This window comes from Geotrypetes seraphini, chromosome 5 (genome assembly GCF_902459505.1).
Source record: "Geotrypetes seraphini chromosome 5, aGeoSer1.1, whole genome shotgun sequence".
In the NCBI taxonomy this organism is placed as follows: Eukaryota; Metazoa; Chordata; class Amphibia; order Gymnophiona; family Dermophiidae; genus Geotrypetes; species Geotrypetes seraphini.
In genome coordinates, this window is record NC_047088.1 from 80002144 (window position 1) to 80018179 (window position 16036).

Consider the following 16036-nt stretch of genomic DNA (forward strand, 5'->3'; position numbering starts at 1 on the left):
AGAGTAGAGGCTGCATCAGTATGGAAAGTATAACATTAAAGCCCCAAGGCACAGGAGGAGGTCTGAGGTGGTTTGGTACAGTTAAAGGCCTTTCATGAATATGGAAACCAAAGGATGTAAAGACAATGGCTTTTTGTCCAGTGGTGTATGAAAAGCACTAATAGCACAGAGATGAACTCTGAATGAAGTAATTTTGAAACCAGAGTTGGAACGATATAGAACAGGGGTGCACAACTCCGGACCTCGAGGGCCAGGTTTTCAGCATTTCCCTAGTGAATTTGAATGAGATCTATTTGCCTGCACTGCTTCCATTGTATGCATATTGATCTCTTACATATTCATTGGGGAAATCCTGAAAACTGGGCCTGGTGATGGCCAAAGTTGAGCACCCCTAAATATAGAAGATAGTCCAGAACAGTGGTCTCAAACTCAAACCCATTGCAGGGCCACATTTTGGATTTATAGGTACTTGGCCTCAGAAAAAAATAGTTAATGTCTTATTAAAGAAATGACAATTTTGCATGAGGTAAAACTATTTATAATTTATAAATATCTTTCCTTTTGGCTGTCTTAATAATAATATTGTAACTTATAGCTAAAGAGACATATGCTCAAGAAACTTTTATTTTACTTTTGTGATTATGATAAATATACCGAGGGCCTCAAAATAGTACCTGGCGGGCCACATGTGGTCTCTGGGTCGCAAGTTTGAGACCACTGGTCCAGAACCAATGAGAGAGGACAAGTGAATGATGTAATCACTACTCACTAGACCCAGACTGTGAAGGGAGTCCACTTGAAACAATAGCTGGACTTTGTGGAAGGTTTTCTAGAAGCTTCAATGATAGCTGACACTGGTGCAGAATACTTTCTCAATAAGTAAAAGTGATTTTTTTCATTAGCAGCAACAGAATTACAGTCAAACCTCGGTTTGTGAGTAACCCGGTTTGCAAGTGTTTTGCAAACCGGAAGAGATTGAAGAGCGCGGATAGCGGTTCCGCCAAGACATCACACAACTCCCTGAGCTCCCTGGGGTGTAGGTTGTCAGGCCCCATTGCCTTGTTAACCTTAAGCTTTGACAGCTCGCAGTAGACACCATTGGGTGTAAACTCGAAATTACTAAATGGGTCAACTGAGTCAACCCTTGTCTGTAGCTGAGGGCCGAGTCCCGGCGCCTCGCAGGTGAAGACTGTGCAGAAGTATTCATTTAGCAGTTGGGCTTTTTCCGAGTCCGTTTCTACATAGTCTCCGTCTGGTTTCCTAAGACGTACTATCCCGCCCGAGTTTTTATTTCTGTCACTGATATACCTGAAGAAGGATTTATCTCCTTTCTGGATGTTCTTCGCTATAGACTCCTCCATGCGGAATTTGGCCTCCCTAACTGCTGTTTTGACGGTTTTTGACTTTGGCCAGATAGACATTCAAGTATCTCAAGGGCCGCATCGAGGTGGAAGAAGATATCTTCTTTTTCAAGGGTCCCGCAGCAACAAGGGGGCATCCGTGGAAATTCAGGGGCAGGAAACTGCACGGGGACACCAGGAAATTCTTTTTCACTGAAAGGGTGGTTGATCGCTGGAATAGTCTTCCACTTCAGGTTATTGAGGCCAGCAGCGTGCCTAATTTTAAGGCCAAATGGGATAGGCACGTGGGATCTATTCACAGAGAAAGGTAGGGGAGGGTCATTGGGGTGGGCAGACTAGATGGGCCGTGGCCCTTATCTGCCGTCTATTTCTATGTTTCAATGAGCAAAACATTCTCGTAAAACTTGTCTCGCAAACTGTGTTGACTCGATTTGCGAGCACTCCCCCCCCCCCGAGAACCGACATCACTCCCCCCCGCTCGCAAAGGCCCCCCCTGCCCGAACAACTTGAAACTTACCCCCATCTAACACCGGCACGCAGCCCACAGGATGTGCCGGTACCGCTTGAAGATCTTCCTGCCTCTGCCGGGCCTTGAGCATGCATCTGCACATGCTCAAGGCCTTCTAATTCTCCCTCTCGCCGAGATTCTCACAGCAAAATAGCCTCTGCAGCACAAAAAAGCTTCAAGACTGGATAAAAATGGATTAGAAAATAAACCTGAGCAAAACAGACAAGCTTCTACAACTTTGCATGTAGAGGAGGAGGAGGTCCAGCCCAGAGAGAGGGGAGGGGAGCAGAAGAATATGTAAATCAAGGGGGGCTAAAACCCATTTGGTCAAGACAGATGATCCTTTTGCACTAGAAGAGCTGTTGTAGATACATCTATACCCATAAAAACCCCCAGCTCTTTAACGCTACCAGCACCTCCAGGTCTGTTGGAGATTTGGGAGCATTAAAAAACAGCACTTCATTTTGGGCATCATGTGAGCATCGATCAGAGTGCTCAGTTTAATTACTATGAGCTCGTAATGTATCTACATACGATTATCAGAGGCTACTGCAAACCATGGAAAAGACCGCAATTTGCCGTTTTGTGCATTAATAGCAGAAATACTTTGATGGTTTAGTGACAATCATTAAACACACGGTGAGTTTTGTGCATCTGGCACTCAGTACAAATGCAGCTGGGCAGGGTCCCCAAGCCAGTGCTGCCCTAGCTCCTCCCAGTCTGTCAGCATTAAGAGCATATTACATCAGTGGCTACCACTTACTGGATGCTGGTCTCAATACATAAGATCAGCATACAGTGCTGGCCCCACAAGTTTTGGATGTGTTTGCAGGGCAGGTACGGACTGGGAACAGCAGCAACACTAACTCCTGCATGTATATTCATGTATGGCTATCCTGAAAACCCGGGCTGGCTGAGTGCACTAGTCCTAGGACCACCATGTTAAACACCCTACAAATTACTACTCCATTCTTGTATACTGCTACACAATATACTTGTGGCTGTGCAAGTCATGTAGGAGTTGATACAGAAAATTCTCTATGCAGTTACTGCAGCTTGAAGCTATCCCATACTACTTATTTATTCCATAGGTGTCAGAATAAAGGTAAGTCATGTGCCAAGGCACCCCCAAAAGTTTCCTTCTCTCTAACTCTCCCCTTGCGAGATGTTTCTTTCCATGGGCAGGGAAAGGCTGCTGCAGCAGCAAGGCAAAAGCAAGATGATTTGGGGGAGGAAGAATGAAGGACACATAGTGAATTGGAGTAGGAAAGGTACAGATGGGACCAGGCAGAGGTTGGATGCTGAGGAATAGGAGACTCCCTGCTTACTTCCAAAAATGAAGATGAGCAGGGTACGTTAGGTACCAAGCTACAATGTTATGGGAGAAACTATCTTAAATAGTATAAATTTTAGGTACAAAAGAAACAAACAATGTGATGGAAAGATTTTTTTTTTTTTTTTTTACACTTCCAGTACTGTCTCACACCAAATAAGGACAAGACAGTTTTGGTTAGAAATGGATGCATTATTACATTTATCTATTAAAAAAAACAAACACATTTTCTATTCATATGTATGTATAAAAATTAAATTATAAGGCTGTGACTGGAGGAGTCTCTTCAATAAAAAACAATTACATAATGCCAAGATTACATCACCCCACATAAGCTTCTCATAAATACATAACTTTTAACAAACTGTGTATAGATTAAAATACAAGTTTTACAGAGTATTGGTTTTTTTCAGGTCAGTAGAAAATACAACTGTAAATCATATGATATACATCACACAGCAGAAAAATGGAGCATCAAGACTTGAGGTTACCACCATTACAAAGAAAACAGAATCTTATTAGATTAGATTTTGAAGGGACCAAGAAAATAATGTCTTAGGGGCAGGAGCTTTTCAGACCACACAAGTTCCCTTTTTCAGATTCCACCTGCAGGCCCAGGTACTGTAAGACCCTACAGAAGTGATTCCCAAACTAGTCCTAGGGGAACCTCAGTCAGGTTTTCAGGATATCCACAATGAATATTCATGAGTTCAGTTTGCATGCATTGCCTCCTTGGCCTACAAATATCACATGCATATTCATTGTGGATATCCTGAAAAACCTGACTGACTGGGATTCCCCCAGGATAGGTTTGGAAAGCAGTGGCCTAGAGGCACACTTTCATTAACCCCTTAATTTAAGATCCCATTTTTATCTATGATTGAACTATTAGCTCTGTACAGAAACTAAACAAGTTATTTCAATGACCTTAAATGTCAATGGCTCACACATTCATCAGCTGGAGGTAGCAAGCCCTTATTGCTCTGGAGGAGTTTCAAATGCCTACTACAGGAGAGAGAGAAAGAAGAGATGGTAGACAGTGGGAAAAACATGTTGGATATGGCAGTGGAAGGGAAAGTACAGAGAAGGAAGATGGACAGAAGACCCCGAAGAGCAAGTTAACAGAAGACAAACAGAAACCAGAGTTTGGGACCAACATGATTTCAATAATTTGACCAGACAACAAAAGGTAGAAAATATAATTTTATTTTATGTTTTGCGATTACAATATGTCAGATTTGAAATGTGTATCCTGCCAGAGCTGGTGTTAGTGAGTGTGAGCTAGGACCTAACAGAGAGAGGAAAAGCCTTTTTTATTTTGTTTACACCACAGAGCCAGCGTGATGTTGGAGAGGGCAAGGGGGGTGGGGTGGGTGAAAAGGCTACAAAATAAACCCATAGGATGTTTGGAGAAAAAATGCCCGATTGGGCAGGAAAAGCCAGCGAATCAAATCAAATTTTTTTTCCCTGAATTGGGAAGCACTAGTCTATGCATACAACATAGCAAAATCCAGGACTGGCTCAGGCTGTCCTGCTGGCCTGGAGTTACTTGGTAGCACTAAGATAGCTATACCTTATGTAACAGAACAATGGAAACCTCTTAAAACAGAGGTCTGAGCAGATGAACCAGAATTGCTCAACTTGGGAGATTTTCTAGAAGAGCAGCTGCATGTTTTACAAGATAGCAGTAAAAAAACAGTGCATCGTCATCCCAAAAAGCAGCCAAGTGAATCTTAAGATTTTAGAATGTTCCACTAATACGATACAAAGAAAAATGGGGGGGGGGGGGGGGGGGGGACAGGGACACCCAGTGTAAAGGTACATCTTTAGACTGATGAAAGGGTGTTGGTGGGTAACGTTCTTCCCTACCACTTATTGACTGCTTCCATATTAGTCTACTTGAAAATGTAGCAATAAAAATGTCAAATATTAATAGCTTGACTTTACCAGTTTTCAGTTACTCTGCTCTCTTCTCAGACTGGCCTGAAAAATATAACTCTTGATTGCTGAACTAGCTTTCATCTACTACTTATTTTTTTTAACCTTATTTCTTCATATCAACTGAAATAACTTAAAAAAAAAAAAAATGTACCAGTGCCAAATGTCCGAATAGCTGCGAAGCCCAGGATGCAAGAAAAATATTAGCATTTTTACAGAGTGATACATGAAACATCAGAGCATCTCTCAATCTGGAAATACCTTCCTTACTACAGATGCACTTTAGTAATGGTAAAACGGGCAATATAGATCCTCAGCTTCAAGAGTGAAGAGGCAAGGAGAGAAACGGGAGTGTGAACCTTCAACAACCTGCCCAGGAAGAAGAGTTTCTTTCCCACACACAGTGAAGCCCTTTGCTGTTAGGGATGTCCACTAACAGCAGTATAGCTTACCTAGAAGTTATGGCTTAACACATAGCCAACATGAAACAAAGGCTTGATATAAAAACAGGATTTGGGAAGAACTGATCTCAGTGAGATTTCAGGCTTGCAGACGTAGAATCCTTTTCCAAGAAAATACAGAGCTCACAAAGCAAGAAGACTGCCATGTTAGATCAGTAACTGAAGCAATCTGAATAGCCATTCCAAGGATTTCTGGTTAAAGTATTGCTTGCTAAAATATATAGTTGCAATAAAGGCGTTACAGCTGCAATTTTACAGATTTACACATGAAAAATGAATAGGAATCCAGAAGCTTCTGCATGAAAGTGTTGGCACTTACATGTGGAAGTGGTGATTCCATGGCTTCCATGTATGTGTGACACCACATCCATGTGTAACTGCCCCATTTCACAATACTACAGGTGTTAAGTGCTGCAAGTTAAATAGTAAAACTACAAATTTAACTTATTTCTGCCTCCATAAAGGAAGCAACGGAGAAAAGGTTAGATAAGTTCTTGCTGGACCAGAAAATACGCAGGTAAGGCTAGACTCTGATAGGGCACTGGTTTTTGACCTAAGGGCCGCTGCGTGAGCAGACTGCTGGGCACGATGGACCACTGGTCTGACCCAGCAGCGGCAATTGTTATGTTCTTTAGGAGAACAACTCCCTTAATCCGTCAGGTAAAGCCTTAGCCAAAACATTGCAAATTTTCCCTCATACACATGCAAATTTAAGTACTGCCCAAGCCACACACCCTAGAAATTTCTGCATGTGGTAGATCTCCATGTGTAAATAGCAGCTTTCTAAAATAGATATTTACACACGTGTATGACATGTTACACAGCACTATTTACACATGGATATTTCTAAATTAATGGCCAAAAGTGTGATACAATCTTTGCATCTTTTATTAACAGTTTACTGCATTTTTTTTTTTTTAAATCAGTGCCCATTTCCTGTTTTCTGCTGCTCCATCTATAGAGAGGTATTTTAAAACCCTTTATATTTACATTAGCTTAGTCCACAAAAGTTACAAAAAACTTACAATATACATATATATATTTACATGCTATGTACAATTTAGACAAAGGTCTAGGAGAGTGCGCTGCCTGGGGAGCGCTATCTCCTCTCAACGTCTCTCTTCAGCTCCTCATCCAGTTGCAGCATGTCCAAAGGGGCAATTTTGGCTACTTCAAAGAAGACTCTGAAAATCGAAAGAGTCAGGTATTAGCACATTAACACCATATTGTGAAAGCTATTCAGTGAACTATGGTAGGAAGCCAGGACAAGGAAGGGTACACACTGGCGAGGCAGTAGATGGGGGGGGGGGGGGGTGGTCTAACTATCAAAATGGACAATTTGAATACAAATTAATTGCTTATAATGAACCAATTAGTTCTGATAATTGAGTACCATCTATTATTAGTGCTAACTGGTCAATGAAATTTATGTGCACATTTTCATAATTGCTATTCTATAAAGAGGCAAAATTTTCCATATGGATCTAATAAGGGGCTTGGGCCATGGAAGGGGCATGGGCAGGTCAGGGCATTCCTGGAATATGCGTGCAATGCTCCTGGCGAACTAGGTCCTCAAGGTTTTTATGTGGTTTGCTATGTTGATTTTTTAATATATATTTTCAAAATAATAAAATCCATTTCAGGAACATTGTCTCCCCCACAGTGTTTCTTTGGTTTCTCTTGGACTTTTTATTCTCTGTGGATCATCCACGGTCAATTTCTTTGCTTTCATGTGCGTGCAGAATAAGGCCAATATGCATCTAAATTTCGGAACAGATCCCAGCGCAAAATACCACCTATAAATGGTGCCCAACTTGGAGTGTCCCAATAGAGCTTAGAGCTCATTTTTCTCTTGACAGTTTTTCAGTGCTACATACAGAACCTAGCCTTAGATGACACACTAAAAGCAAAGAAAGTCACTATTCAAGTCCAGTTGACGCAAATAAGAATAGATTACTGCTTATAATGACAGGAGTTGCTATGCAGCTTATTATGAAAAACTGGAAAAAATAAGATAGGATAAATTATAACTTTTGGTGGGAAACATTGTGCCAGTTAAGTTTGAGAGAATAAACTCGATACAATTGGGACACTATAATAAGTTCAATGAGATCTGGGGTACATTGGCAAAGTATTACAAGAATTGACCATTAGTATCACTCTTTGATTTCTGAATGAGTGTTATACACATCCAGGATGGGTGGGAGGGAGGGGGTGAAAAGCACAGTTACTTACCGTAACAGGTGTTATCCAGGGACAGCAGGCAGCTATTCTCACTAATGGGTGATGGGATCCAACGGAGCCCTGATGCGGACGTCTCACAAGCAGACTTGCTTGAAGAAACTCGAAGTTTCGAGTCGCCCGCATCGCGCATGCGCGAGTGCCTTCCCGCCCAGCACAGGGCGCGTCTCCTCAGTTCAGATAGCTAGCAGAGAAGCCAACCCGGGGAGGAGGGTGGAATGTGAGAATAGCTGCCTGTTGTCCCTGGATAACACCTGTTACGGTAAGTAACTGTGCTTTATCCCAGGACAAGCAGGCAGGTATTCTCACTAATGGGTGACCTCCAAGCTAACCAAAGCAGGATGGTGGGAGAATTGGCAACTTAGGAGAATAAATTTTGCAATACTGTTTGGCCAAACTGTCCATCCCGTCTGGAGAAAGTATCCAGACAATAATTAGAAGTGAAGTTATGAACCAAGGACCAAGTGGCAGCTTTACAACTTTCCTCAATAGGTGTAGATCTGAGGAAAGCCACAGAAGCTGCCATTGCTCTGACCTTATGGGCCGTGACTTTACTGTGAAGAGGAAATCCAGCCTGGGCATAGCAGAATGAGATACAAGCCGCCATCCAATTGGAGATGGTACGCTTAGAGATAGGACGTCCCAACTTGTTCGGATTAAAGGAGGCAAAAAGTTGAGGAGCAGTTCTGTGCGGTTTGGTGCGATCCAAGTAGAATGCTAAAGCACGTTTACAGTCCAGAGTATGAAGAGTTGATTCTCCAGGATGAGAATGAGAGTTTGGAAAAAATACTGGCAGTACAATAGATTGGTTGAGATGAAACTCCGAGACTACTTTAGGAAGGAATTTCGGATGAGTGCAAAGAACCACCTTGTCATGATGGTACACTGTAAAAGGTGGATCCGCACCCAACGCTTGAAGCTCACTGACTCGCCGAGCAGAAGTGAGGCCAATGAGAAACACCACTTTCCAAGTGAGATACTTCAGATGAGCCTTGTACATTGGCTCAAATGGAGGTTTCATAAGCTGAGCAAGAACAATATTGAGGTCCCAAACCACCGGAGGCGGTTGACATTGAAAAGTCCTTTCATGAATCTGGAAACCACAGGATGAGCAGAGACAGGTTTCCCCTCACTAGGCTGATGGAAAGCAGCAATTGCACTAAGATGGACTCGGATCGAAGTAGATTTAAGACCAGATTGAGATAGGTGCAACAGATAGTCCAAAACTGAAGATAAGGAGGAAAGTTGAGGCTCCTTATGATGAGAAAAACACCAAGCAGAAAATCTAGTCCATTTTTGGTGATAGCATTGTCTAGTAGTAGGCTTCCGTGAAGCTTCCAAAATATCCCTCACAGATTGAGAAAACTGCAGAGGCGCTATGTCGAGAGGAACTAAGCTGTCAGGTGTAGAGACTGCAGGTTGGGATGAAGCAGAGACCCCTGATGCTACGTAAGCAGAGGGAAAAACTGGAAGAAGGTAGGGCTCCCTGCTGCTGAGTTGAAGTAGAAGGGAGTACCAGGGTTGTCTGGGCCACCGAGGAGCAACCAGAATCATGGTGGCGTGGTCGGACTTCAGCTTGACCAGCGTCTTTTGAATTAGAGGAAACGGAGGACACGCATATAGAAAGATTTGTCCAGTCCAGAAGAAAGCATCTGCCTCGAGGCGAAGAGGAGTGTAGATCCTGGAGCAGAACTGAGGCAGTTTGTAGTTGTGGGGGGCTGCAAAGAGGTCTTTCTGAGGTGTTCCCCAATGAGAGATGTGATGAAGGGGCGTGGAATGGAGAGACCATTCGTGAGGCTGTAGAAGACGACTCAAGTTGTCCGCCCCCTGAATGTAGACAGCTTTGAGGAAGGTGTTATGGCGGATTGCCCAATCCCAAACTTTCAGAGCTTCCTGACAGAGGGAGGCAGATCCTGTGCCTCCCTGCTTGATGACATAATACATGGTGACTTGATTGTCCGTGCGAATGAGGACTATAAGGTCGTGCAGCAGATGCTGAAAAGCATTGAGAGCATGGAAAATCGCCCCGAGTTCAAGGAGGTTGATGTGACACTGACGATCCGTACTGGTCCAATTGCCTTGAGTACGGAGACCATATAGATGAGCCCCCCCAGAGTAAGTTGAAGAATCGGTCGTGAGAACCTTCTGTTGAGGGGGCGTGTGAAAAAGTAAGCCTCTGGATAGATTGGAAGAGAGCATCCACCAGCGAAGAGATTGTATTAGTGCAGGTGTGACCTGGATGTGTCGAGTCAGAGGGTCGGAAACCTGCGTCCATTGAGATGCCAGGGTCCACTGAGGAATTCTGAGGTGAAGTCTGGCAAAAAGAGTCACGTGCACTGAAGAGGCCATGTGACCCAGAAGAAACATTAGGTGTCTCGCCGAGATGGACGGGCGAGAGGAGATCAAATGACAAAGACGGAGAAGAGCTTCCAGACGTGATTGAGGAAGGAACGCTCTGAGTTGTACAGTATCTAGAACAGCTCCGATGAATGGAAGAGTCTGAGAAGGTTGGAGATGGGATTTCGGAAAGTTGATTTCGAACCCCAGACTCTGCAGGAACCAGATAGTTTGTTGGGTCGCGAGGACGACTCCCCGAGACGTGGAATCCTTGATGAGCCAGTCGTCCAGGTAGGGAAACACCTGCAGACCATGGTTCCTGAGCGCAGCGGCCACAACCACCAGACACTTGGTGAAGACTCTGGGCGACGAGGCCAGGCCAAAAGGGAGCACTCTGTATTGAAAATGAAGATTTCCCACCCGAAATCTGAGGTATGGACGGGAGGCTGGATGGATGGGAATATGTGTGTAGGCCTCCTTGAGATCCAGAGAGCATAACCAGTCATTCTGCTCGAGTAGGGGATACAGGGATGCTAGGGTCAACATGCAAAACTTTTCTCTGACCAGAAATTTGTTGAGCACCCTGAGATCCAAAATAGGACGCAGATCGCCCGTCTTCTTGGGAACAAGGAAGTACCGGGAGTAAAAACCCTTGTTCTGTTGAGCCAAAGGAACGGGCTCGATAGCTCGAAGCTGAAGCAAAGCTTGAGCTTCCTGAAGAAGAAGGGCGGTCTGGGTCAAGTTGGAAGGATACTCTCTTGGAGGATGTTCCGGAGGAACTTGATGGAACTGAGAGTATCCCTCCTTGACGATGGAAAGGACCCAGAGGTCGCTGGTAATAGTCGTCCATCGGTGGTAAAAATGATGGAGACGACCTCCGATAGGGGGAAGAACGGAAAAAGGCAGAACGACTGAGGTTATGCTTTGAGTGAGACAGTCAAAAAGGCTGAGGAGCCTTGGGTACAGCAGGTGTCTGAGGCTTCTGCTGCTTCTGAGGATGTTGCCTCTTGACAGGCTGACAGATGGCAGGAGTCTGTTTTGGTGGAAAACGCCGTTGGTAAATCAGAGGTGGGCGTGAAGGCCGAGGAGGAGTTGGCTTCGGCTTAGGATGGAGAATAGATTGAAAGGACTTCTCGTGGTCCGAAAGCTTCTTGGTGGCAGCCTCAATAGACTCATCAAAGAGGTCAGTGCCAACACAAGGGAAATTAGCCAGCCGATCCTGCAGATTTGGGTCCATGTCGATGGTACGGAGCCACGCCAGACATCGCATGACCACCGAGCAAGCAGTAGCCCGAGTAGACAGCTCAAAGGCATCATATGAGGACTGAAGAAGTTGCAGTCGAAGCTGGGACAATGATGCCAGGACTTCCTGGTACTCAAAGTGTGCCCAAGAATCCAAATAGGGCATGAACTTGTGAAGGATGGATAGGAAAAACTCAAAATAAGTGATGAAATGAAAATTGTAGTTAAGAACTCTGGAGGTCATCATGGAGTTCTGGTAGATGCGACGACCAAATCTGTCCATCATCGTGCCCTCTCTGCCCGGGGGAACAGTGGCATAGACTTGAGAAGGGTGAGAACGCTTCAAAGAAGATTCCACCAGAAGGGATTGATGAGACAATTGAGCACTGTTAAATTCCTTGTGATGGACAGTCCTCTATCTGGAATCCAATTTCCCTGGAACAGTTGGAATGAAATAAGGAGTTTCCAGACAGCAGACAAAAGTTTGATCCAAAAGCTTGTGGAGAGGAAGCATGAGGGATTCCGCAGGCTGAGGGAGATGCATGGTCTCGAGATACTTCTTAGAAAATTTGGACCCAGTGTCAAGTTGAATATCCAAATCAGCTGCCATCTGACGTAGAAAAGAAGAAAAAGAGAGCTGATCTGCCAAAGCCTGGCCTCGAGAGGGACTCAAGGACGTCGAGGCAGCTTGGTCCAATGAAGACGGAGATGTGGATGGAGAAAAAGGCCCCAATGGGTCCTCGAGATCCGGAAGTGGAAGGGTCGTAGTAGACGGTGGGGAATACTGAAGAAAAGGCTACTTCCGATGAGGCGAGGCATGCCTGGATGAATGCTTCGATGAATGCCTCGATTGATGATGCGAGCTGTGTCCCGAAGCAGGCCTCGATACTCGAGGAAAGTGTGTCCTCGTCGAAGCCCCCAAAGAATGGAAGCAGCAGAGGTTGGGTGGAAGAACCTTGAGGCACTCGCAAAGACTCTGCTCCTTGCATCGAGTGGACAGGTTCCAACGGAGGCATGGGCAAAGACTCTACTCCTTGCGATGCATGCATCGATGCCAGACCAGACACTCGCAGAGACTCTGCTCCCTGTAGAGAGTGTGCGTACGACTGAGGCACAGGAGGCGGCTTGACCTCGCGGGAGACCTCCGCATGCCCAGGCTGGATTTGAGATAGAAGCTTTGGCCCCATTGTGGTAAAGAGCTGAATGAATTGCTTCTCCAATAAGGTCTGGAACGAAGCTGGCAAGGATGGATCCGCGTCTCCAACGGGACCACCTGCACGGGCTTCGATCTCCCTCGAGGCAGTGTGAGAGTGCTTGGACTTAGAAGCCTTGGGCACTTTAAGCACCACCTGGGTAATGGGCTGCTGTGCTACCTGACCTGAAGAGACAGAGGAAGGCACCGCAGCTAGGTCGAAGATAGAGCCGGTACAAACGAGGCAGGTTTGATGAGGCTCAGAGCAGAAGACGTGGAAGCCTGGAGAGCCTCAGATGAGGTCGATGGTGAAGCATCCTTCGATGACGAAAGCTCCATCGAAGACTCCATGCTGAAAAGCTGCTCCCACAAGATGCAACGACGCTTGAAAGCGCGTGCAGTAAGTGTTGAGCAAGGCCGGCACGATTTCGGGAGGTGTTGAGGCCCAAGATACCGAAGACAGCATCGATGAGGGTCCGTCAGGAAAATCGCGCGCTGGCACTTGGAACACTTCTTAAAACCGGTCGCAGGCCGGGACATAGGCCGAAAAAGCTCCGCCGCAAGATCGAAGCCGCGGGGCTGCGGCCACGTGGCCTGCCCGGTCGAACGGACGGAAGAATTTTTTTTTTAAAACAAGAAAAGAACAACGAAAATCAGCGATTATGAGAAAAATAACCCAAAACCGCGGACTTAAAGAAGGCACAAGTGAAAGCACTTCACGCAGAGAGTCGAAGACGGACTTCTCGGCTCTGCGGAAAAGTAAGAACTGAGGAGATGTGCCCTGTGCTGGGTGGGAAGGCACTCGCGCATGCGCGGTGTGGGTGACTCGAAACTTCGAGTTTCTTCAAGCAAGTCTGCTTGTGAGGCATCCGCATCGGGGCTCCGTTGGATCAGGTCACCCATTAGTGAGAATACCTGCCTGCTTGTCCTGGGATAAAGCAATGTTACTTACCGTAACAGTTGTTATCCAGGGACATGCGCCAGTGCCTTCCCGCCCGATGCTCCGGGCGTGTCTCCTCAGTTCAGGTAGCTAGCCGAGAAGCCAACCCAGGGGAGGTGGGTGGGATGTGAGAATAGCTGCCTGCTGTCCCTGGATAACAACTGTTACGGTAAGTAACATTGCTTTATCCCAGGACAAGCAGGCAGGTATTCTCACTAGTGGGTGACCTCCAAGCTAACCTCAATGGGATGGTGGGAGAGTTGGCAACTTAGGAGAATAAATTTTGTAATACTGTTGGCCAAACTGTCCATCCCGTTTGGAGAAAGTATCCAGACAATAATGAGAGGTGAATGTATGAACCGAGGACCAAGTGGCAGCCTTACAAATCTCCTCAATCGGTGTCGATCTGAGGAAGGCTACAGAGGCTGCCATTGCTCTGACCCTATGGGCTGTGACCTTACAGGGAAGAGGTAATCCAGCCTGGGCATAGCAGAAAGAGATACAAGCCGCCATCCAGTTGGAGATGGTACGCTTCGATACAGGTCGTTCCAACTTGTTCTGATTAAAAGAGACGAAAAGTTGAGGAGCAGTTCTGTGTGGTTTGGTGCGATCCAGGTAGAAAGCCAAAGCACGTTTACAGTCCAGAGTGTGAAGAGCTGATTCTCCAGGATGAGAATGAGGCTTTGGAAAAAACACAGGAAGCACTATGGATTGGTTGAGATGAAATTCAGAGACCACTTTAGGCAGGAATTTCGGATGAGTACGAAGGACCACCTTGTCATGATGAAATACTGTGAAAGGTGGATCCGCTACCAAGGCCTGAAGCTCACTAACCCTGCGAGCAGAAGTGAGGGCCACCAAAAAAACCACTTTCCAGGTGAGAAACTTAAGTGGAGCCTTGTTGAGAGGCTCAAAAGGAGGTTTCATAAGCTGAGAAAGGACAACATTGAGATCCCAAACCACTGGAGGAGGTTTGAGAGGAGGATTGAAATGGAAAAGTCCTTTCATAAATCTGGAAACCACAGGATGAGCAGAGAGCGGTTTCCCTTGTAGAGGCTGATGGAAAGCCACAATAGCACTCAGGTGGACTCGTATAGATGTAGACTTGAGACCAGACTGAGACAGGTGTAGAAGATAGTCCAATACAGAGGATAGGGAGGCTCGCTGAGGCTCCTTGGAATTGGAAACACACCAGGAAGAAAATCTAGTCCACTTCTGGGAGTAGCATTGACGAGTAGCAGGCTTCCGGAAAGTCTCCAAGACATCCCTCACCGCCTGGGAAAACTGGTGAGGAGTTACGTTGAGAGGAACCAAGCTGTCAGGTGGAAAGACTGCAGGTTGGGATGAAGCAGTGATCCTTGATGTTGAGTAAGTAGTAAGGAAACACTGGAAGAAGGAACGGCTCCCTGCTGCTGAGTTGAAGTAGAAGGGAGAACCAAGGTTGCCTGGGCCACCGAGGAGCTATCAAAATCATGGTGGCCTGGTCGGATTTCAACTTGACCAGAGTCTTTTGAATGAGAGGAAATGGAGGAAACGCATACAGAAAGCGATTCCCCCAATCCAGCAGAAAGGCATCTGCCTCTAGGCGATGAGGAGTGTAGATCCTGGAGCAAAACTGAGGCAGTTTGAAGTTGTGGGGAGCCGCAAAGAGGTCTATCTGAGGCGTCCCCCATTGTGCAAAGATCTGATGAAGGGGTTTGGAATGGAGAGTCCATTCGTGAGGCTGGAGGAGACGACTCAAGTTGTCTGCCAAGATATTGTCCTTCCCCTGAATGTAGACAGCTTTGAGGAAGGCGTTGTGGCGGACCGCCCAATCCCAGACTCTGAGAGCTTCCTGGCAGAGGGAGGCCGATCCCGTGCCCCCCTGCTTGTTCACATAATACATGGCGACCTGGTTGTCTGTGCGAATGAGGACCACCATGTTGTGAAGCAGATGTTGAAAAGCTTGAAGAGCATAGAAGATGGCTCTGAGCTCCAGAAGATTGATTTGATGGAGTCGGTCTGCACTGGTCCAGAATCCCTGAGTGCAAAGCCCATCCAGATGAGCCCCCCAGGCATAGGTTGAGGAATCGGTTGAGAACCTTCTGGTGGGGAGGAGTGTGAAACAGCAAACCTCTGGTTAGATTCAAAGAGGTCATCCACCAAAGTAGAGACTGCCGAAGAGCAGGAGTGACTATGATGTGTCGAGTCAATGGGTCTGACACCTGAGTCCACTGAGAAGCCAGGGTCCACTGAGGAATTCTGAGATGGAGTCTGGCAAAAGGCGTCACATGAACTGTAGAGGCCATGTGGCCCAGGAGGACCATCATGTGTCTCGCTGAGATGGATTGGTGAGAAGACAGACTGGCAGAGATTAAGAAGAGCATCAATGCGCTGAGGAGGAAGGAATGCTCGAAGTTGAATGGTGTCCAGGACCGTCCCGATGAAGGGAAGAGACTGGGTAGGCTGTAGATGAGATTTGGGGAAGTTGATCTCGAAGCCTA

The 16036-nt window shown here is 46.1% G+C and overlaps 1 protein-coding gene across 7 annotated transcripts in view; it reads right to left on the minus strand.

Moving 5' to 3' along the window:
• Window positions 1-6462: 6462 nt before the first annotated feature.
• Window positions 6463-16036, minus strand: part of CCNB3 (cyclin B3) — a 152823-nt gene continuing 143249 nt past the window's right edge. For all 7 annotated transcript variants that reach the window (XM_033946040.1, XM_033946037.1, XM_033946039.1 and 4 more), the window contains one exon: window positions 6463-6785. In XM_033946040.1, the coding sequence (XP_033801931.1) occupies window positions 6701-6785 (85 nt within the window). In that variant the 3' untranslated portion in view covers window positions 6463-6700. The remainder of the gene's footprint in view (window positions 6786-16036) is intronic.